Consider the following 26,194-nt stretch of genomic DNA (forward strand, 5'->3'; position numbering starts at 1 on the left):
CTCGTCGTTAAATCTCTGGTAGCTTGTATGCTTCGCGTGCTTCGGAACCGATCTAGATCGTGACCACTGACTTTAAAACACTTAATGTACAGTCCGGGTAAGAAAAGGTTCGTCACCTTAAGATCTATTTTCGTGTATGAGCGATAATCTACTTTACCGATCGAGAATGACAGCCATATTTTGACAGTTCAGTAGAAGGTATCATATCTAATTTAAATTTGGAATGACTAATTAAAAGGATTTCATGTTGATATAAAACTAGACGTAGTCCAAAGATGTTACACTATTTAGAACCAAGTTGTCATACTATGTAAGTTTATTTATTTTTAGTGCTTTAGATGCAAAAGGTACTAAGAGTTTACGTAAAGGAATAAATTTGATAGCTGACGAAGGTTTTCTTACTCTGACTGTACGTATAATAATTGATAAAATATCTCTATTGTATATTAATACAATTTGAAGCCTAACTCCGTAACACTTTTAAAATCTTTCGTAATATTAGTATTGCTTTTATCACGAAGCGATATTGTTGCGTGTAATGTCCTTTGAAACATTATTATATTTATTGAAAGATGTAAGAAAGCCGAAATGACCTTGTGTTTAGAGCACGTGATCGAAACTGAAGATTGTGGATTAAAACTCATTTAAGCACTACTGAATTTTTTTGCTTAAATTTTGTCCACAATTATCATTCATCACGTGTTTAGCGCTGAAAGAAAACGTGAGGAAACCTTCATGAAAATCAGCTCTGTGCTTATGTAATATATGGCCATCGTGATACTCCACAGTGACAGTTGTACATTTACTTTACTTAAAATGAAATAACTTTTCATAAATAAGCGTGCAATTAATATTAAGCAGTTCCTTTCTCCAATATATCTTCAAGATTATGTTTAGTCATATTGTGATGTAACCACTATTAATAGCTTCCGAAATACAGAAAGACGTTTTGTTACTTTCCTTTACATTACGTATTGATTTTATGTTTTGTTATAGGAGGCCCCCGAAGTACACATGTCACTACCAATGCCTCCTCGAGCACCGGACCCCGCCGCGCTAGCGGCTTACTGGGCGGAGTACGAGGACCTCTGCCGGCAGATCAGCACGGCGCACCAGAATGATGACGAGGAAAACCATTATGAAGGTCAGTGTAAAAATAATTGCAAAAACTACATTCATCAGTACAAGACGTATTAATGTTACTGTTTTTTTTTCACGGTTTTTGCTAACCGCACTTATAAAATAGCTAGAATTTATAATTTGTTAAAATAATTCGTATATTTTATATAAAAATAGGATATTTAAAACTTTAACGTTTATATTTTTGGCATTACTATGGACTTTCTTTTTTATTTTAGATTATTATGTAACTTGAATAATTCATTATTTCGTAATTTTAAATAATATGATTATTATTTTATAATTAATTGTTAGCGCTGTTGCAACAAAGTCGCTGTGGACAATATCAATTTTCATTAGAATCTACATTCCCAACCGGTGACAGCTTCATTGTAAAATGGCGTCTTGATAGTGGTTACAAAGCATCACAAATATTTTTTTGGCTAGGCTTCATAGTACATGTTTCTTATACACTATACGAGCTGCCCCTCCTGACATCGTTCAGGTGAATTAAAAATTGTATTTAATTCCTGAACGCAGCACACGAAATTATCAAACCTTAAACGGAGTTCATGTAGCAAACACATGAACAGAAGATTTTACTTATCTAATTGTATATTAATGTAAACACTTCGTGGACAAAGTCAGCCGCATTGAGAATTTATAGTAAATAAACTTATACGCATGCACAAACTGTATTCTTATTGTATATATATATAGATTATAAATCCACGGATACGTCAGATGCGGTCGATGAGTAGGTACCAACTAAGCACCAGATATTTTACGGTCAAACAGTAATGCATAGTATTGTTGTGCTGTGGTTTAAAGGATTAGTGAGCTAGTGTGTCTTCAGGCACAAGAGACATTAGCTCCTTAGCTTGGTGGCGCTTTTGCACAAAGAATGGCTAATATTTTTTGGCACTTATGTCTATGGTCGGAAATAACCACTTACCATCAGGCCCATTTGATTGTTCGCCTTTACTATAAAAATAAATTATTATCAATTATAGTACATATTTATAAAATACTTTAGTATGGTATTGTTCTTCAAAACTTCCAAACTACGAGATTACTTCCTTGACTTAAAATTTCCAATAAGACATTATTGTAGGGTGAAACTAAATTACATTTTTATTTAGTACTTTCCTCCAGCGATCTTACATGAGTGTGACAACGAGTATGACATTTCTAACCTAACCTAACGAACATATAATACAAACTCATGTACGCAGTTGTGATATCAGGATATCAGAATCATATGAATCAGAATCAGAGCATAATAAAACATAATTAACGCTTCTATATCCGCAATAACTTCCTCTCCAATTAATACCATAAAAAAACTGAGCAACGGCCTCAGTCGTACCTGTTACGATTGTACATATTTATGTAATTCTTATAAGCGAACTCTTGAGATTTATTTACAATTATTTTCCTTAAGCGTCCAACACTAGGTTCATGTATCAAGTAACTAGGCTTGTGGCGTTCGAGTTTATCACGAATTGTTTCAACATAAGGACGTTGGTTCAGTAACATTTCGTCACCTAAGTTAACACAGTGAATTTTCAAGCTAAATAAGTTTTATAGCAATAATATAAATGCAATGAATTTGTAATTTCATACGGTCATTATTTAAATGAGATTTTGTAACGTTAAACAATCTACATATTTATAATATATGTGTGTGTTTATTTAAATAGTTTGCAATTTATGTGTTTGGATTGCTACAGAAAACTATTGTATATATTATTCATAAAGAGCTACTATAAATCAATCTACCCGCGCCAGTGCAAGTAAGACCATACTAAGGCATACTGTTTACCCACTAAAAGAACGGAAAGTTGATTTTCGACAAATGTTTTCAATTTTGTCACGAATTACATAATAAATGCAAAAAATGCGATTTTCTTTTCGTGATGACTCAGCATGCTGGTATATAACGAATTTCCATTACATATAATTATATAGCAAGCTGACAGCTTAATGATTGCTATAGCAACCATGATAATATCTGACGTCAGAATTACGAGCATAATTGTATCTAAAGTATCTTCTAAATCTTAAAATGGACGTAAAGTTAATGATTGTAATACTTAAAATAATTTTATTTCATATGTAATTTATAATACATTAGCAATATTTTGCCGGCAGTCAGAGCTATTAGCAAATTATTCTTTATTCGAAATATTAATTACGTTTGCTTAATATATGTAAATGAAAATTAGTTACTATAAAAAATTTAAGCATATAAGTAAATGTTTGTTTAATTACTCACATTTTAAATTAAGCTACGAATAATATCTATTCTAGTTTATTTAAAACAAATAATGATTAATACAACAAAGATATTTCGTATAAACGATGTAGCGCAAAATAGTGTTTAAGCACAGAAATAAAACAAACAACACACTTTGTCATTATAAATCTTACGGAAAACGCTAATTAAGAATTCGAAGAACGTTAATCATTCCATATACGTTTTTGTTTCCTGTAAAACGACATTTTTAGGCAAATGTGTTAAACATATTTAGTAAACAATAATTATGCTTATTTAATTTATATTTTTACATAAATAATCTTTATGAAGTAAACAAACATCACATAGACCTTGGAATAGCGAGATCAAATTCAGACAATTAGCAGTGATGCGTGATGTGATGAAAACGTGCACTCTGGTGAAGGAGAACATCACGGGACAATCGTGTGGAGTTGAGGAGTGCTTTTCTAAAAACAGATAATTAGCTGATAACGATTCTATCTTCTTTTATTGAAACTATTAATCCCACGCGGCTTTACTCGCTTTTTATGTGGTGGGTTGTCATGTGTTTGCCAACAAAAGGTACCCTATGTCCTTCCTCGGAGTTAAAATTTGTTTCATATCAAATTTCATCAAATTGGGTTCAGCGGTTTGGTCGTGAAAGAGCGACAGACAGATAGACAGACAGAGTTACTTTCACATTTATAATATTAGTATAGCAGTATAGATAATCTGGTGTCAAGTATTTTAAGACAATTGTCATGTTAGCTATATTTATAACCTGTTAATCTCGAGAGCAATTTCTATTTCACACATACAATGTTTCTAGTCCCATTGTCATGTCTAAATTATCAACAATAATTAGCTACAGGGTACATTGAGTATAGATAATACCAACAAACATATTATTAAACATTGATAATGGATTGATGTTTTCGATAAATCAATTGTTGTCCGTTGATTATACCACACTTTCCTGACAGCCTTGGACCCGCATTCCTTTTGAATAAGGGGTGTCACGCTTTTGACTTCAAATTCATTTATTGCAAAATTATATGCACATTATATTATAATGTTACAAATTTAATGTAGATGTGCTACATGCTGCAATCCTGTATATAATGGCGTTACATAATATTATTTATTTGTAATATACACTACATACATTAAAGTTTTCATAGTCATTAAATATTCAGAATTATAGTGAATAAATAAGGATTGCTTGGGGAACGTTTTAGGTAAATGGCAACTAGGTACGATTTATCTAGAATCTAGATTAAAGATAACGTTTGTATAATATATCGTTTTTTCAAACGATTGCGACAACCCTATAAAACAAGTTAGTCGAGAAAACCGGACATTTCGCCGAGGAATTGGCGGCATTTCTCAACGTCTCACGTAAGCCTTTCCTTTGATAACCCGCCCACTTGTGCCAGCTTTGTAGTTCGTAATCGTTTAAATGTCAGTGGGTTGATTGTAAGGAAGTGTTTTGATGTCGATATGATACGAATTAGAAGATAGTTTAGGATGCTAGTAAGGACTAAGATCATCCTTCTCTCTCTCACAAACGTTAACACTTTTTACGTTGCGAAATAACGTTTCAATGTATAATAAAGTAACCTCGGTTTTTAACACCTTTATATTTTTGTACACTGTCTCACTCACTCACTCACGCTTTGAATACAAACACTCAACTCAAAAATTTCTGTTGAGAGTGATTTGCTGGCGTTATCTACCCTGACGGACTTTCACGGTCATTAAGCCTTTCCACCAGTTAATAACTGGTGAGCAAGGTGTGCCTTCAAATCACATTCACCGTTCAATCATAACTCGGACAAACTATTACTGGTCTGATAATGTATTCAAGAAACGATTCGTTTTCATACTGATTGCAAAATTGTCTAGGAGGCATTATTCAAATGCGTCCCTATAAAAACATGTCGTACCTTATACCAAAACACTTTACGGCTCAACAAATTGTTACTGATGTGCAATAACGAATATAGAAACTGGACATATTTATGAAGTTTACAGATTCAGAAATTTGGCAGAATCAATGACGTCACAAGTCACAACTATGTATGACTTATTTCCTTTATGCTAATGCTTTAGGCCATAGTTATCTTCCGTATACCGTTTGTCTTCTTGGAACATAAAATGCCAGTTAAATGAAGCTCGCATGCGTGTTTACTCGGAACGAGAGATAAATGAGAAATAAATTTTCTTGCCATCTAATCGTTTCGTATTTTCCGAAGCTGTGGCATTACAAGAGTTACACCAATCGTTTGTAGTAATATCATATTCACCGCGTTGCATAGCTTACTCAAGCGTTACCCCGGCGCGGGCGCACGTCAACTCGCCGGCCCGTTACACTGGTGAGATTGTAACGGGACCTCCGGCTGTCGCCGATGTGTGGTCATCTCGACCTTGGCGTTTCAAGGTTAGCTGATCTATAAACTGTAACGTAGTAACAGGTACGCATTCAATACCACGACTTCTGACCTCTTTGAATTAAAAGTAACAGTTAATGACCCATTGCTGGGCTAAACTGAGGACCTTTTCAAATTTGGACCTCGTAGTTCCAATGATGGTTAATTAGGTTTTTAATCGAATCATGTTTTTAGTAAATATATTTATTTAAAACAACTTTATTTTTAATCCTAGTCAGTAGAATAAATAATCTTCTAGTTACCAGTGAAAATAATTCCAGTGCCCATTTGCTAAGATATTGATGACATAGAAAAAGTATTGGTTGACTGTTGATAATAATGGAAACCTTACGTTTAAGTAATAAAAATGTAAACTGTTTTATTGATTAAAATTTCACCCTTGTTGTAAAAAATAATGTTTAACAATTAAAACGGAATGGTATATTTATAATAATAACCGATAGTTCTAATTTTATCATGACGTAAGGTAAAGATGAAAATCCGTTTGACATTGACTTAATAATATATGCGAGCACTTTTTTTAATTCATAGTAAATGGTCAAATGACAAACAGCCACAGGAAAAATTTGTAAAAACCAGTTGGATTTATTTGCTAGTGTACCACAAACGGTGGAATCTGATGTCGCCTGCAATTGCACTGGCTCACTTACCAAACAAACCGGAACCCAGCAATACAAAGCATCGCTGTTTGGCGGTCTGATAAACGGTGAATGGGTGGCACCTTGCGTTTAAACAAGTGCCAAAAACTAAGCGTTTTTACTTTGAATATATTTGACGGTCATTAACTGAGCTTACGCAACGTATACATGTAGGTACATTTACCTTCAATTTTTATGGGAATATTATGTCTTTTATAGAAGCTACTTAACATAAACATTTTTATTTTTTAATAATAATAATTTTATATTAAAAACAAGCCTTTATTTAATTATTTATAATGACGAAGTTGCAGTATTGTTTCAAGTATATCTACTTTGCTCTATGGTGCCTAATATTTTTCGAAACCGATCTGTAACTTAAGTTAAGGTTACAATATTAAATAGTTACAACGTGAGTCTTTATTTTTCCTTGTAATATACAAATAAAAATAATTAAAGCATTTGAACGTTAGATAAGACATATTCTTTATTTCCAAATATATATAATTATATCCTACATAAATTATCAGCACAAAAACGATAACATTTATCATACGATGTATATGTACTAAAAACAAAACATAATTTAAACGACATATGTATTTATATATATGGAACTTATCAGAATCACATCAAATATATATATTGTATACATTATAATATTACAAGCTTATTATTCAATCAATGATACACGTTTTGCAAATCAATCGTACATAACAACTAAAAAGAATTCCCTTTGAGTGACATTATATTTATCGATACAGTTGTTATCACAAGCGACTTGTCAAAATCGATATCAATCGACATACGTAATAGATCCATCACGTAGAGCGTTCGATAGAAAGTTACATAAAAGTAAAAAAAAAAATAAAAACATCTGACGGTGAAAGAGAAATGACACGCTCGATACTATTTGATACTTTAAATAACGTTTGGTCGAAGTATGACGCTCAATGATCTAGCAACAATAACTAGTTTATTATTTAGTTGCAGGTATAGAACTACATATGTTTAAACTCAGCTTGTGGTAAATGAGATGTCATTGACCTTTACCGTCAAATTTTCAGTTGCTGAGCGACCTTTGGAGTAATCCCGTATCTCTGAAATATCGTACCATAGATAATGCACGTGCGTTTGGCCACACACTCGATAACACGTTATAATATCTCCTTAACAGTTGGGTCCTTATTACGTAAAACTGTAACATGTATTATAGTTGATTGATTTTTAATGCCATGTTAAAGTATCAAGACTTATTGGTTTATTGGAGATTGTTACATAATATCACACGGTTCTGTGCAACCCCGTCTAAGTTTTATATAAAAATATAAATTATTACGAACGTTACCAAAACTATTTGTAAAATAATTTCTCAATAAAAATATCCAAATCGTCAAATTGTGGCCGAAATTATATGGAAATATGTTTACAATCTACTACTAATCTCAGCAAAGTTTTAGATTCAATTTCACCCCTACTAACTTGTATTAACCGTAGTGCTCGAATGAATAAATTTGCGAAAGTTTACTTGAATCGGACTTATAGTTTTAAAGATCTCGTGTGGTCAGTCAGAGGAATTTCATGTATTATATGTAAATATAATGATAAATGTCAAACAAAATGTCAAAAACTTGTCTAGTAGTACATTTTGGTTATTTCCATAGAATTATGTATTATGGCATATTTCTTAGAGGTAACACTGCCGATATTTGATTTAAAAAAAGAACCGTCCGATCCCTTTAAAAACTCAGATTAAAGAACTTTATTACTCATAAATAACCCTACAGTTCGCTTTACTATGAGCAATATATATAATTCATATACAAAATTGGTTCAATGGCAGAATCTGTGGCAGTACATGCCCACTTTGATCAAAAAAAGTGAAAAGAAAGTATAAATTTAAATTTTAGCAACATTAAATTTGTATTTTAAAAATAGAATCTTGGAGTTCAATATCTATGGAATGTTTTGAATTAAGGCGAAATACTCACAGTGGCGTCGCAATACAGTCACAACAATGTAATTAACATTAGTTTCATCAATCATACGACAATGTCGGTGATAATCATTGTATAAACACAAAAAATAAGGATAAGCTTAATATGACGGATTTCCGGCTCCTCGAAGTCGATAAACTCTTCCTCGGTACACGTTTTTATAATAAAATGCCGCATATATTTCTACCTTTGCCTGTTTAATTAAAACCTAAGCTTAGCGATGTATAAAATTGAACTATGTTGGATTGACATAACTTTGCATGTGTAAAGTAACTGAATTTTACGCCTGTTGTTTTCGGTAGAATCTGCTTAAAGAAGTGATAACTTCACGATTTAATACACTTCTGTAAAATTGCAATTCAAAAGTGTTTATGAAAGCCTATTAAAATTAAGATTACGATTTTGATCTGATATGAAATAGTATCAAAAAAAAATTTAATATGATCTTTTAGATTTCCTCATAATATGAAATATTTGTATGTTTTGAGACTTTGAACGTAAAAAAGTATCAAAACACATAAAATGGGGTATATTTCTTGATGTATATTTTTTTTTATAACCGGATAACTTGGAGGCAACGGGACTCACATCTGTTAGATGCTTTTTGCGAGGCGGAATGTAACGGTTAGTTAATTTGTGTGCCGAAGCCCTTTGCGTCTATCTGTGACCTTGTTATTAACCTGTTCCAGTATCAAGATTATTCGGTGCATACTTTGTAGGGTCGAGATTTCATTTCTTATTAGGCCTTACTATCTTCTGGATCAGTAATAAATCATTAATAAAAAAAAAATAATAATAATTGATCATCATCATGAACCTTTTATTTTTAAAATCCTTAGACATAATCACATTAATATGTATGTAAAATTCTGATACAGTCAATCGAACAGAACGAACAGTCTATATTTCTTATTATAACTTCAAATTAATGTCATTAGAGAAGCGATTTTTTTTAATTCTATCATCTTATGATTTGAGTTTAATTCAATAATTTTTAAAACAAATTTTGCAACAGAAACTTTACGTAGTTACGCTAATGGATACAATTTTATAAACAATTAACAGATTTGCGTGAAAATATTATGTTCCAGTCTCAGATTAGGCTAACATATTCAAACAACACATCCAAATTTATGTCCTTATAAGTTAGAAGATTTGGCTCAAAAGGGAAAGGCTTTGCGACCGGCCAACGTAACGGTTGTCAATGCTTATATCGAGGGTAGGAATTGATAATGATCGACTGCTGCTGATAGAAATATCTGTTAATTTATGAGAGCGCAATCTACAATAAATCATTTATAGATTGGTACAAATTAATATGAATAAGCGACTTGTGTTTGCGTTTAGTTATCTATATTTTATATTATAAATGTGAAAGTAACTCTGTATGACTGTCGCTCTTTCACGACCAAACTAATGAACTTAATTTGATGAAGTTTATTATGAAGCAAACTTGAACTAGAAGAAAGGACATAGACTACTTTTTTGCCTAACAGAAGACAACCAACACCCTAAAATGCGAGCGAAACCGCCGTCGACTACTAGTAAAATTTTGTAAATAAAAATTTCAAAGTGGAATGCTGTCATTATACTACATAAGCTACAATTACTTTTTTGTCGCTAATATACAAAATAATGATAATATTAGTAATGGAATAGTCTCATTATCTCGAGACATCCTTAATTTTCTATTACCTTATCCCACGCACATTATTAGCTGGGAAAAAAGTTAAACATATGCAGGTCAAAATATATTCTTCATAAAATACTACGTTACTACATACTACTACATTACAAGGTATTTTATGAGTGTCAATGTTAAAAGCTTTTAAAACGAACGTCACATAAAACGTACCTTAAAAGCACGTTATCAATGCTACATGTTTAACAAAAGGATGGCGGTAATATACGCTTGATAACCTGCTTATCTATTTTAGTCTATTATAGACTAATTTGTTCCAAATACACACACCATAAAAATTGTATTTGTGTTTATATTAAGTATCATACGAAATATATGCCTTGTTAAATAAAAATGCTTTCCATTTTATTCTATAGTTAATGGAAATATGTCTTATCATTATCATTATTTATTATATTACAGAGTATAAAACAAATGTTTCGTGTTGCTGTTTGTCATTTTGTATGCTTAGATCTTTGAAATTACGCAACGGATTTTGATGCGGTTTATTTTAATAGATAGACTGATATGAGAGGAAGGTTTTTGTATATAATAATTGGATAATATAGTGAATAAATACTGATCATATATGTATATATAAAACAAATAAATAGTAAAAATAAGAATTTAAATGAAACCTAATAGAAGGCTAGAATTTTTGGAAAAATTAACACTTCTCAAAGCTTTAAAAGTTGGCGTGTTTTTACACGTCTCTACGGTTATCAAATGCTATAAGTATATGGTATAAGATTTCTAAAATATTGAAATTTACACACGTCCTTTTTTATATATTTTTTGAGGTTGCTTCGCGACGTGGCGTGAATATTACTCGGTGAAGATTTGACGCAATCGCCGAAAAATTTACTTTATATTTAGCTAAGTATTTTATTTCGAATAAAAAACTGTTTAATATTTCGTTGCTGTACTTTAATGTATATGATATAGGGAAAAGCAAAAAATTCGCATTTCAAATATTTATGAATTGCCTTTTTTCATTTATTTTAAAAGTTCTAATTCCAAGAAATCCTTACTAATATAAGAATTACGAAAGTAACTCTATTTGTTTGTCTGTTTCGTTTTAACAGCTATAATACTGAGATCGAATGAGATGAAATTGTATATGAATCAAGCTGAAACCCCTAGAAAAACCATACGCTTTTTTATAAATAAAACCTACGACCACTCCTCTCAAACGCAGGCGAAACCCCGAGCACATACTTGTTATTAATATAAAAAGGCGTTATTTGCTTGAACTGATATTAAACATTTTGATTATGTATAGATAGTATGTATTATGCGTCATTACAGCTATTAGATATTAGATAGCATCTATATATAATTGTACACTTAAAGTACATATATTATTGCCTGTTGTTAGGCGCCATTTTTTTGTTTAAATTATTGTTTCCTTGATGTCACAAAAAAAAAACTTTTAACATAGTAATAAATTTAAGCATTTGACAAGTTGAATAAAAAAAATAAACGTTAATAATTTAAAAAATATACTGTCAGTTCAATTGTTTTTACGTGTCCCGAGAGATGAGATGTCATATGAATTTTATGGAAATTATCCGTATGTATTTCCCATACGATTTAAATATCGAGTTTATCGTCGAGGTGAAAGAAGTAATGAACTTTTATTTCGTTGAAACCTCTTTGCAGTAAGTTATACGATAAGATTACCGTCGACCTTTAAACATTAGACTTGTACAGTCACACGGTGAAGTGACATCACAGATAATTCAGGAAACTCGCTTCGATATTGAACCGAGCTAACATAATCCAATGACAAAAAACGCCTTTGTTTAAATTAAAACCAGTCTATTTGTATTTTATAAGGCCACCAATTATAAAGCAAAAAATCTACATTAATCAAGTGGAGCTGTCATTCAACAATTACATATTTTACTAATGAAATCACATAATATATTAATCATTACATAATATAAAACAAAGTCGCTCACCGCTGTCTGTCCTTATGTATGCTTAGATCTTTAAAATTACGCAACGGATTTGAATGCAGTTTTTTTAATAGATAAAGTGATTCGATAGGAAGATATATAAGAGAATATAATAAAAAAACGATAATATGATAGTGCGCAGTCGGGGAGTGTCGCTAGTTAAATATAATATCCATGTATAGATTAATATTTTAGATATAAAATAAATAGAGAATCGTTTTCTAATGTCTTTCAATATGGGCAGGTTATACGTTGGTCGTTGGTATATAATCATTGCGGTAAATCAATGGAAAAAAGTGCAAAGCTGATTTCACACAGACCAAAGCCACAAAAACATAATATTTTAATATCGATTTACTCAAAGTCACAAAAAATATAATGTTTCTAATTTACCGTCTTATAAAACGTAAAACAAAAAATATATAATATACTAGTTGTCACTCCCTGCTTTCCTCACGTTTTAAGGAATGATTGTCATGTATTAGGCAAAAAAAAGTAGCCCATGTCCTTCCATGGATATAAAATTAGCTTCATACCAAATTTTATCAAATCAGTTCAGTGCTTTGGTAGTAAAAGAATGGCAGACATACAGAGTTACTACTACTTTTATAATATCAGTATAGATTACTCAGGGTATACAATGCCATACATAGTCATGTGATATTATATTTGACCATATTATTATGTACCTACACGCTACAGTGCTGCGGATAATTGAGTTCTATGATCTCATTGTGTTTTGAGTTTGTTTCGGCTGTGACCGCTCACGTCCTGGGCCGTCCTACTTATAAATTTATTAGTTCTATTTCAGGGCTGTCCAATATGGCACGAACGAGTAAACTGTTTTTTTTATTGTATATTGCAATATTAGATAGATTTATTATTATGTTTTAGATGTATTACCATTATTTCCAACGAAATTGAAAATGAAGTACGTTCATTTTTCAACTTAATAAATGTTCACCAACGGATGCTACTTTTTTTTTTAATTTGGACTTCTACTAATCAGAAATTTTCTTTTTTTTTTAAATCATTAAATCCTCTTTGGCAATGATCGTTCTATATACAGCTAAATATTAATTTGAAACACGAATCACAATTCTTAAATATTTATGGCTTTCGTGTGTGTGCATATGTAGGTTATTAAAATTATGACAACACAATAGTCATTGATAATATTGTCAAATATTAATCTGTGGTAGCTTTACATTAAATTCAACATTTTAACATGTTCAAGGAATATAAATTATTATCTATATTACAAATTTTGTCAAAATAAAAGTAACAATATTCTTTATACAAATAGGCTCTTAATGATAGTTTTTTTTTTTTGTTTTTTTTTTCTATCGAGATTCCAAGCATTTTTGAGCTAAATAACATTATCTTAATTAATAATTAAATTTTCAATGTAAGAACAAAGATTTACTTTAAAAAGACTGCTCCATAATACATATCTGTATAGTCTCTGATCTTAACATCTGGGAATTAGACCTCACTATGAACGCCTCTGCATGAATGATATTTATCATAACATGTAGGACGCTTATAATAGGCATAAAAACACTTGTTTTCTATTACAAGGTATTAGAGCTTTAATTCGCTTAGTTTTTAACATAAGACCTTGTTTAAATGATTTTAATTAGTCCAATTTTAGTTTATTGAGTCACGGTCTAATTTTATTAGCTGAGTTTTTGTCATTTGAACTCTTGTTTACTTCAAGGTTTGTTACTTTTTTTAAATAAATTGTAAGTAAAATCGTTTGTAAGTATTTATTTAATTAAGAAGTGAATACTTTTTCGATATTTATGTCTTACCTATTTTGTATTTAATTGACAAGGTGACACATAGATTACATAGAAAGGTCGCGTGAAAATGTTTCATTATTGTTCGGTTTTTTAGATTTGTATCAGACAAAAACTTTCGCGAATCAGAATTGTAACAATTCTTTATTATTTTTTGTGCACGACCTAAACGGATCTAATTCTTTATTTAATTTATTATTAAATAGCAACACCACCGAATGAATACTATACAGTATCAAAACTTTTTTTACTAAATACTTGTAGTATCAAAACTATATAATACAGTGTAAGCTCTATAAATATTGTATAATAATATATCTGCTGATGTATTAGTTTTTGACCATCATGGGTTCATCTAACGTGGTCAATAAATCAATGCTCTTAACAAAAATCCAATAGTTAATCCTCACCACTTCCAACGTTCCAAGTGGTCTTACTTAAAATACATAAAAATAACTATGTTTGAAGGATAGCTTCAAGTGGTTTGCAATCAACATAATATACAAATATTACATAATATTATTTCAATCGCCATTTCTCACAGACATGATATTTAAATTATTATAAAAGGAGCTCGAATCGAACAAATAGAAAATGTAATTCATGCAAATAAATATAATAGGAAGTGCTCAGTCGAATGCACGTCCGACAGCCAATATCAATAGACCGTTAGCATTGTGCGGACGGTAGCGGTGAGAGTAATCGATTGTTTGCACACAATGAAGCATTGTACTCGATATCTTTATTTTCGTTATCTGTGTTCGCCGAGATCTGTTTAATCTGTAATCTGTACACGAATTTAAGCGCCAATCCCGCTTCTTAACTGTCATTTTACATGTTCTTAATTTTATTTTTATATTTCTAATTTTTATGTGGTTTATATTTATATTGTAAATTAATATGACGATACATTTCTAAGCAGAGATGGCCCAGTGATTAGAACGCGTGCATCTTAACCGATGATTGCGGGTTCAAACCCAGACAAGCACCGCTGATTCATGTGCTTAATTTGTCTTTATAATTCATCTCGTGCTCAGCGGTGAAGGAAAACATCGTGAGGGAACCTGCATGAGACAAATTTCATAGAAATTCTGCCACATGTGTATACCACCAACCCGCATTGGAACAGCGTGGTAGAATATGTTCCAAACCTTCTCCTTAAAGGGAGAGGAGGCCTTTAGTCCAGCACCTTTACAGGCTGTTGTTGTTTGTGTTGTTATGACGATACTTAAAATGAAAGTGTAATTTACAAGTAATTATTTGGCAATACTTTACGGAACTGATAATATAAGAACCTTCGAAGAATCATTACCAAGAATTTCATGTTATTTAGCAAGAGATTAAGATAAAATGTATTTGCGTACAACCTTGGTCGTAGGCGTCATTGTTAACACATTCAGAGGATAACATAGCATTAAATTCTATACACTTTAAAATTAACTTCGGCAAATAGGTACTCAACTCGACAGAAGCAAAAGAGGGTTTATCGTATAAGCTTAAAACCCTAGCCGAATTAAGGATTTTACGAACTTTAAGCTTTACCTACATTCGTATGTGTGGGTGAGATGAAGTATTTCGTACTATATCGTTTACAGTGACAAAGCAATCTAGTACACAGAATGTTAGAACACGGATTCAATACTGTATATACTTTGGAAACTAAAAAGTTTTGAACTTTTCAATTTGATTTGTTTTAATATTAGAACAGATATATAGACCGCTTGATAGTAAGTGTTCACCACCCACAGAGATTAATACTGTAACCAATTTTAACCATTTCTTATATGACCAATGCGTCACGAACTAGGAAAATTAAGATGTTGTATCCCTCGTGCAGATAGGCAAATCTGTATATTGTTGTTTGGAAATCAAATCTCCATCGCCATAGCTATAATCTTATAAGCGATTGTTTATAAGATCTTTTTTGGGGTCGAGTTGAGTTAAAAACACAAATAAGTCACATGGAATCTCAATGGTACCCTCGTCGCAATAATCGTTTAAGTTCGTGTGTCGGTCGGTTTTCTATTCGGCCCTTAATGTATTTTATTGGTTTGACACCTTTTCTAGTAAGATTACAAAGTTCCGTATATCCAGAATGCAATTCAATATTAATTAGAAATCAAGAATCACAATATTTGTAGACAGTAGTCGAGTCTCACGGGCTCTTGGAAATAAGCCGACCACTTTCACGTGGGAGCCTTCATTGTCTCCTACGATGGAGGAAATACACACAACACACAGCCATAGCAGAATAAGTCCTATCAGAACCAAGGAGACTTCAGATTGCTTTAACTTGAATTACATATAGTATTAACATATAAAGCAAAATGTTTTTGTAGACTATTTATATTAAACAAACGATCTGTCCTCGTTTTGATCGTTTATGTCAATGTTATGAATAAGTGTTATTTATATTAATGTTACTTTTGGTTGTTTATTAACTGACATCTAAAAAAATTAGATTGCCAGTTTGTAATTGGTCTGAGGCGGCTTGCCTTTTAATCAATCATAACAAGTAATCTGTTTTACTTTTATTAACTTTATTTTTTGAATGTCCAACGTTTGAGAATGTGTGCGTAAAATCGTAAATGCTCACATTCCATCACGCTAAACAATTGCGGGCTTGTAGTCAGATATGTGACAAAGTTTCATCCAACAAAACAAGGTTTCATCTCAATGATTTTCCTTCAACGCCGAACAAGAGATAACTTTGTGTCACTAAAGCCAATTCGGAATGTGACGTCAACAAACAGCTACGTCATAGAACTTGATAAGAAATATTTTATTTCTATTTCTTTAAACAAATGGTATTCAACCTCTTTGTTATAATTAAAATAAATTGCTAACTACACTGGAGGCACTCATTTGTAATTGCTTACATATTTTACATTACAATCATACGACGGCTCAGTAGATAAGTCAATGGTGAAGTATTTAAATGACACGCCTAATAGACAATTCCACGAAATATATTTGCTCTGCTTAAAAATTGCAATGAAATTTTACTCTTATTATTGTATAAGTACTTAGCTTTACATTTAGTACCATACTGCAACATGATCCAAAAGCGTTACTATGATCCTACTTGGCTATATAAATAATACTTACAATATTTCGCCATAGTTTTTTTTTTTTAAATCTTCCAATTTAACGTAATAATCATAATATTTCGTTTATTACCAATAGCTTCTTAAATTGAGATTGCTACAACAATAAAAATAAATAATTACGCCTGTCAATTTTTTATCAAACTCCGAAGGTTGTTCTAAAACAAGAAAAGATAAAATACTCAAATATAGCCGTCCTGGTTCCGTTTTTTGATTGAGCGAGATTATCATCGCGTGAATTGTTTATGTTTTAAAAGAGGACTATGTAAGCGGGCGTTTAGGGCTTCGGAATGACTTGGGAGTCTACGCCTTCTGGATAATTCAGGTTGTTCACCGTCAAGGCTCAGCGACGTCAGTTTTTCCCATGTGGTTATCACTATGAGAACTTAAGTCTATTGCCCTTATTGAAGCTATATTTAAAACACACTGTACATTCGTTATAAGAACTTCTTTGATAAGTACGATTTAAAAAAAAAAAAAACTTTTTTTTTGAACGTGATGTTAACTTTTTAATTTAGAGCCAATATCATACATGACTTATTATTTTTTATATATACAAATCACTCTAAATTATAATAATTTTTAATTAGCGATATACTAGAATATGTGGTTTAGACAAATACTGACATTAGTATTATTTATAATAGTGTGGAAACAGGTTATGTACATTTTCATCATGCTGGACACATCTCCTAGTGCACGCCACTTTGGTCTTTTTCCGGCTACTCGCATCCAGCTCCTGCCTGCCGTCTTGCGTAATTTCTACTGATATAGATCAAGTCGGTTCAACAAGAAGGATCGCTGTCACTTATTTTAGTGCGCTAAAATAGTCTAATCCTAAGCCAATTTGGTTTGATATCCTGATAACGTGCTATCTCCGCATTATCTCCGATGAACTGATTGATTAGCAATTTAAAAGAACTCTTATCTACATAATCCAATTTCAGCATTACGACATTTATGCGTGAAATAGTTTCATTAAATTTCAAGGGTATTGACCTACATTGTAATAATTATCGAACATTTTTTTTTGTTTATCAACGATAAGTTAGAGACTAGTATTTGAGAGGTAAGTTAATTCTTTCAATAAATGAAATAATAAGCCTCATGAAATATACACAAAGTATTACCAAATTTAAATTTGACGATGCAAAACTAGGTTAAACTAATTAACATTTTATTTTGAAATGATCTGATACAAATTTGTACCAAAATAAAAGTATGTTTTGCTTTTAATTCGAAGCCTCCATGTTTTGCCAGTAATCATTATTCAGACAAATTAGACCCTAATAACTTAGATTTCAACAATGATCAATCTTCGTCGGATGACCTGAATTAGGGCATCGAGAATACCACTCAATTAAAAGGTATCTTTTTAAGATAATTATATTTGTCAGTATGATGAGAATATTCGTATTCATACTGTTTTCCTAAATCAATATGAGTGTAGCCATTGGTGACTAATACCTGACCACTTGACTAGCTCAGATCGTACGTAAACGGAAACTTTTTGCGGGTTCTTTGAGATAGGATGCGAAGTGACTGCATCATCAATTGTTTTAACAGCGTCTTAAAACATGTAGCATGCTAACAATACAAGCATACATATACTTGACTCAGAGACCAGCTCTTTACACATACTAGACTATGACTTGTATATCAAAGTCAAAGTCAAAAACCTTTATTTAAAATGAAAGTTTACACTTTCTTATTGACAGTCGAAAATCTACCACCGCACCGGTTCGGAATATAAAACCTCAGACATGAGAAGAACCGGCGAAAAAAATTCAGCGGGATGTAATAAGTATTAATATGATTATGAAATGTATTTATATAAAAAGAATGTTGGATAAGTACATTGATAACCAAAGAGTTTTCTTATCATATTTATATATGCAATATAATTTACAAAGCAAATCATGTTCGCCTAGCGACAGCAGCCACGCCGAGGTATGCATTACGTTATGTGAGGAGCATTAGTTTTTTGAACTTGACAATGTTCTACGTGAGAGGAATTTTATTTATGCCCGATGTAAATATTAAAGGGAAGTCATACTAGAAGCGACGTCCATTATAATATGGTTATTTCGTGATGTTAATTGAGAAAGAAAAATATATGCCTGGGCAATTAATTTACGTAGTATTTTGATTTTCAAAATCAAAAAAAAAAAAACTTTATTTAAGTGGGCTTTTACAAGCACTTTTGAATCATCAGTCATTTAACAATTAAGTTAAGCTACCACCGCTTCGGAGAGTAGATTCTACCGAGAAGAACCGGCAAGAAAATCAGTGGTAACTCTTTTTCAACATTTAAAAAATACAGTCATGTTAGTTACTACAATTATTTAAATTAATATATCCTGCCTGGAAGTCAACAGGTATTAATTCCACGCCTTTTTATCATCTACAAAATCTTGTATCGAGTAATACGCCTTTTTAACCAATGTATTTTTTATAAACGATTTGAATTTACGAGACGGAAAAGTTAAAAATTTCCAAAATTGTAACTATTAACTCCATAATTATGTATCGAATGAAAGCGATAGAGAATCGTTAACCGACAGAATTATCGGACAAATTGTGTAAACCGGAATACCCGAATGCTAAATAAACGCCTTGGCCTATCGACTGTCGCTTGAAATGTCTCCTTAACCCGCTTCGTTATCCGCCGGATATTGTCAGCCTTCACCTAATCCATAATCCAAACGCTCAGGTGCGAATCCACCAGATCTGTTCCTCCCAAATCCATATATCAGCATATTGTTAGCTGAGCGAAATCGTGATATTCTCATTCACATCAGGTACAGCGCACGATGGCCCCCTTCTGTAAGGTCCATTTGACCGAGTTAACGGTGCATCCTTTTTAATTGTGACCTAGCGCGTGGTACTTCTGATTTTATATCTATGGTATAATTTACATATATTGCAAAGCACAGTTAAATTAATTTGATTATTTTTGTATTCAATTAAGAAATAATTACGCTAAAATCATATAAGAATAATATATACGTCCATGTCAAGAATACAAATAGCATTTGTACAAATATAAATATGTACTAGTCTAGTTAGAGAGTGTTACAAGAATATTCAACTCAATAGTGAAGACATGTGTGATTCCATCTTTTAAAAGTTCTCCTGTGCTGTTACCTTTTTTGTGCACGCTCTCGTTTTCAAGGAACAAGCGGTAGTCTATCGAGTCTATCGAGCCAAAACCACGCATTCTACCAAAATAATAAATATAAGAAAGTTTGATATGTGTATTAATTGGCTGATGCTTTAGATAGTTTTTAAATGTAAGCTAAGAAGAAAGTAGATTCTGAGGAGAACCGATAGTAAAATCAGTAGTTACTATTAACGTGTAAATCAATCAATACACAAATGAAGTAAGTAGCCCCTTGAAGTCCTTTTTTTAATGTTTCATTTAGTATGTATATAAAAAAGAAAGCAAAAGAAAGAGCTTTAGACAGTTGACAATTTGACGGGACAGATTGTAATCTAACAGTTTAACTTCGATAGATCACAATATAGCGAAAAATAATGCGTTAAATTGCAATCATATTTTACGGTTCACAATATTTCGACATTTTACAATCTGACTAGACAGATTGTAATCTCACGAATTTTGTAAACTTACGGTGACATATACAATTTAAAAACGATAAACACACATATTCTACTTATAATACTGTCATTTTAGCAATTAACAAATGACTACAAAAAACACATAGTACGTACATGGTAAATAAGTTATGCAATATTTTAATGATTTGGCTTTAACTTCGAATTTACCTGCAATCAAATAACACATCTATTTTAGTAAATCGTCAACGCAAATAGAATCCGTGTCACTGTTAGGTAATGATTGCGTGGTTATGACATTTGATTTATTTTTAAATTTTTTAAAGTAGTCTGCCAATAATAATCCTATGTATTATTATACTCAGCCCACACAAAAACTAACAATAAATAAATGGTCTCAAATTAAAGAAAGAAAATAATATATTCTAATAATAAAAGTACGACGTCAAAAGGTGGAAAAATAAATTGGTCGGGTCAGATGTTTATGTTATTCATCATTCGGAATTATTAAAATTAATCTTTATTATTTGCAACTTTATTTGTACGTACTAATGGAGAAGAGGTTTATAGTATTTTCTAACACTGGCACAATTGAAAAAAAGTTACATTCTGATTAAAAGAAAAATAATTGTAAAATTAGGCAGTATGTAAAAAATTTAGTGCGAATATAACCATGTACATTTATTTTAGTACATCTATGGAGATTTGTGTTATGGTTAAACAAAAGTATTGAAAATTGGAATATAATTAGGCAGCATGTAATAAATTTAGTACCAATATACACTATAATAGTTTGGTACATCCATGGAGATTTGTTTTATGATTATCAAAAATATTGGAATATAATTAATACTCGATTAATCACAAACTCTTGAACGTCCAACGTTATCGCAGAACTCTAAACAAGAACAAGTACCTATAACACTAATTGATTCTAATCCGACAAACTTTGTTGTTTTCCGACGCAAAACGAATGGCGTCAGACCATTAATGCACATAATAAAAGTTATCTAGAAGTTAATATCTCTACTGTTATTAGGCCAGTATCTATTTTTGTGTTGTTGTTTACCATTGGTCATTTACTTAATCACATTAGCTTTTTCCTCAATTAAGTGCTTTAAGCTGTAAATGTTATTTGCTACCAGTGTTTCTGGCCGAACGGTTCACATAATATTTAAATTTTCTCGTGGAGTTTCTTGATTATTAAGTGGTATTTTGATTTATATTATAATATTATTTGCATTAAATGAAGTTTGAAGTGATTTATTAAACATGGTGGTGATCCTTCGATTTAGGACTTCGGAATTTTTACGTGTTTTGGATTTTGGTAAGTTTTTAAACCATTCCTTAAATTGTGAATAAATAAATAATCATTCAAATATTTACATGTATTTATATATTACCTTATTAGTATGTGTACGAAAAAACATCATTCGAAATTCGAATTTCATAACAAAATCTATCGGCAGTGTAAAAATAGGTCGTTTATTTTTTGCGTGTATGACGACGATGACGTTTCAGCAACGTAGTTTTATGAGCTGTGCGAAATAAAATTAACTCGTCTAGACACTAGGCGCATATTGACACGTATATCGTTGCAATTCGTACTCATCTTCCTACGCCTCATCTAACTACTTTTATGATTCGATCTATAAAATCATAGAATCCATCTATCCTAAATACTTAAAATATTCATGTTCTGTTTCGGAATTAAGGATGGTTCAGGATTAAGCGATATTTCACCAGGCCTCGAATCAAGGTAACACAATAAGGGCTAACAACATCAAAATAACCATAAATTTCATACTTATCCACCGGAAATAAAATAGTATATATGATAAATTATATACACAAATAGCCCAACGAAACAAAAGTAGGAAACAACGTAAAATAGACCAAATTATTTAGAAATACGAGATGTAGAGTTTTGGGTTCACAGTAAATAACAAAAGCGGCGACGACGAGAAGTAAACTTGTATTAAAGTCGAACCAGTTTCCGGAAACAACCTTGCCCTTCTAATACATAATTAATAGCCTCATTAGCTTCGTGGCCGGCTTATCGCGCTGCAGCGTAAAACTATTGGTTCTATGCCTGTGCTCTTAATAGTCGTATACGATTACCATCTCGATAGATTACAGGGAAGAACAGTGGGATAAATTGAGTATCTGTGTATAACGCACTCTCTGGTAGAAGATTCTGAAAAAAATCACTTCGGATTTCAATCGTGAAATGTTGTCAATCGACGACGGTGATACGCTATTTTGATACGTGTATCCTATAATTTTCATAATTATTATAATCAATGTCGCTTAACACATCTTGACATTTAACGCCCCGGATTTTCAATACGTTTTTCGTTCGTTTATTTAGTGAAATAGTAGTAGGAATGGGATAATGTATATTATTTTTAGTATTTTTGTTTGGATATGTTTTTATGAATTCCGATGTAAACAACAACGCGGAAAAGTAGTTGTGTATATGTATTTAAATGAGACTAAGCTTGTTGATTGATTAAACTCTAAGATACGATGATGAATACTTTTTATGGGCCATAATATACGTAGTTGGGACAGGTAATTAGTTTTTTAATTATCGAACGTTTACGCGAACACAGTCGAAGATACAACTCAGCTCTGGAAACAGTAGTATGAACGATGTTCTCGTAGAACTATAGAACTGAGAAAAGATTATATTATATATGTAGGTCCCTACATATTTTATTTGTGGACAAACGGATAACAGATCGTAATTTTGATGTTCATTGATTGAATTTTATGAATGGGGCGTTCAACTCATATGAAATATTTTTTTAACATCCTGAAACATAAGAGTAAATTTCGATCGAGTCTATAAATATAAGACCATAATAAACTCAAACGCGAACTTTGTATGCCCACGCGCAGTCTCACGCGCGCCGCGACGCGCGATACGCGAAGAGGCGTCATACAATACCGAGTGTCATTTTTCATTAACAGGGGATATGTGCGTCCTTTTCTAGTCCACTGACAAATGGGAGACGGCGTTATTGCTACGCGACCGTCTTTCATCAACGAAAAATCGTGTCGTGAATTGTTGCTGTACAAAAAACGTACTCCACGATCGCGAATATTTTCGTAAGAACTCACGCTCACAATTGACTCAGTACACCCACTGATGTGTTTTCATTTGAAACCTTACACAGGAGCCCACTCATATTTGCGTGGCTTTTTCAAACAATCGAATCAGAACGTTCGTTTGTAACGGGTTGTAGTTAATACGCTTCAAATAAAATTAACAATTGATGAAGAAATAACCTGAATTATAACAATTGACAAGCACCCACTGTGTTAATGTGTGTTATGGGAGCACTATGCCGATTTCACGCCAAATACGTTATCGGTGAGTGATCATAGAGCGACTTTATTGTTACGTTGGTATCAACAATAAAACATTTTAATTTAAAATATTTGAACTTTTCATTGACGAAACGAAGGCAATCATCGAAGTCAATATGGGTGACCCCATCTAAATTGTAGCTAAATTCTGATAAAAGTTATTGGGTTTTTATTCAAAGTATTTATAAGTAAGATCCCAGTGATAGCAGTTCTTGTTAATTGTGCCCGGGAAGCACATAAAGACACAAATCCTGTGTCCAACATCCGCCGTCCTATTAGACTACCAGAGTAGAGAAATTAAGAGCGCACCTGTGTTGGCATACATGTTTCGCCACCATTATTTCACCTGCGCAGTTGGCTTCTCTCCGATCAGAAGCTGCTGCGCCCGAAATTGGTTATGAGTCTACCTAATTACCTCAAAATTTTCCTTTCATTAACGACTTAGATAAATTGCTACTTGGAGATAGAAAATCTATGAAACCAGTAATAGTTGATATAATATTAAACAATTCATTCATTTTACCTGGATCTCTGACTGCGAGTAATTAAGTGAAAAAGCAGTATATTAGGCTTTATGCATGCTCGTCTGAGTAGACGTTGCGTTTTGACGGATTTGAGTTGAGGGTGAGTAAGCCAGTGTAAGTATACGACATGGAACATCTCAGCTCCCAAGGCGCGTTGAAGATTTAAATAATGGTTAACATTGCTTACAGCCTCAATGCCTATAAATAATGGTTATCACTTACAGAGATAACGTATAGGTATCACATATATTTTTCAAAATTAAAGTGACTTACACTTTCATACATAAAAAGCATAGTAATATTAGATTTGTTAAAAAAATCTTTCTTCCTAATAAGTACCCGTTAGAGGTTTCAAATGAGTGTTACATATTGAAATGTCACCCATGATTACGACAATATAATTTCGTATTTTGGTTCTAAATCATAAAGAAAATGTAAAGATTGTTATTGGTAATAATGAGTAAGGCTCTAATTATTGCAATTATAATAAGTCGGCCTGTTCTCCTTTTAAAGAAATGTAAGGCCATTTTGAAACATATTTACTCACGATGTTGCCATATTATAAAGATAAACTTAATTATCATATGATTTCGTAACAATAAAGTGTTATTGTTCTGCTTAACTTGATTGCGAACAAGATTCTCTTTGCGTTGAATTTTAATTTTAAAATATGAAAAGGTTTTATATTTTATGACATAGAGAATATGCTGCGAAGTTTTTTTTTATTATCTGTTTATCTGTGGATTTGTTTATTTTTATACGTATATTATCGTGGTCTTGATTATTATTATATTTTATTACACATTATAATGATATCTAAGAAAGAGTGATAATTATTTATTTAAATTTATTTTTCAAAACTAACATTTTCTCAAAAGGCAGTCAAATACAGTATACCCGATTGGAAGGATTAAAACACCTATTCAATTTATTCATAAAGGATTTTGGATAGTGGTTAGCAGAATGATTGATTAAAAAAAAAGAAATATTTGCGTTTAAAAAGTATTTAAATTATTTACAATAATCAGGTCAAGTATTCAATTTTTTATTTTCATTTATTACTCTTTCCTGCAACGTCGTTTCGAATCAATCATTTGTCACTTAATATGCATACTTAAACAACTGTCTTTGTCTAAATTTGTTTGAAATATATACTTAAACATTTACGTGTATAATCTGTGCACAATTTCTCCAACTGCATCTCGCGCACTAGTGGTTTTATTCGGATGTTTCGTTGTCTAAAAATAGTTGAGTTTCGACCAAACAAATAACATCCTATGCCGACCAAAATAAACCCGACCGCCTCCGTATTGAACAACGCCCTTATTCCAACACGCATAGATATTATAATAACAGATAAAAAATAGAAAAAGGAACAGATTATATTAATCACGGCAAAAGAAATCAAGTGTAAGCTTTCGTGACAGTTTTAGTGGATGTTATAAGTAACCTTAATTTTAGTCAATATTTAATCTATCTCATAAATAAACATAATTATAATATCCTCTTAAATATAGAATACAAAAACTCTTTATGTGTTTGTATAGATAAAAAATATCGACAATTTAATTATTGATTTAAATTATTAATTACTAAACGTGAGGTTCAATGAATGTAAGCCGTTTTTATATATCTATAATATTATTAAATTCATATCGAATCTGGTCAAAGTTCAATCCGTTCTACGGATAATATAATATA

General features: G+C 31.7%; 1 protein-coding gene across 3 annotated transcripts in view; it reads left to right on the forward strand.

Moving 5' to 3' along the window:
• LOC124530123 (rho GTPase-activating protein conundrum) overlaps positions 1 to 26,194 on the forward strand; it is a 98,837-nt gene that overhangs the window by 54,102 nt on the left and 18,541 nt on the right. For all 3 annotated transcript variants that reach the window (XM_047104136.1, XM_047104129.1, XM_047104142.1), the window contains one exon: positions 997 to 1,144. In XM_047104136.1, coding sequence (XP_046960092.1) covers positions 997 to 1,144 — 148 coding nt within the window. The remainder of the gene's footprint in view (positions 1 to 996; positions 1,145 to 26,194) is intronic.

Source organism: Vanessa cardui, chromosome 1, assembly GCF_905220365.1.
Source record: "Vanessa cardui chromosome 1, ilVanCard2.1, whole genome shotgun sequence".
Lineage (NCBI taxonomy): Eukaryota > Metazoa > Arthropoda > Insecta > Lepidoptera > Nymphalidae > Vanessa > Vanessa cardui.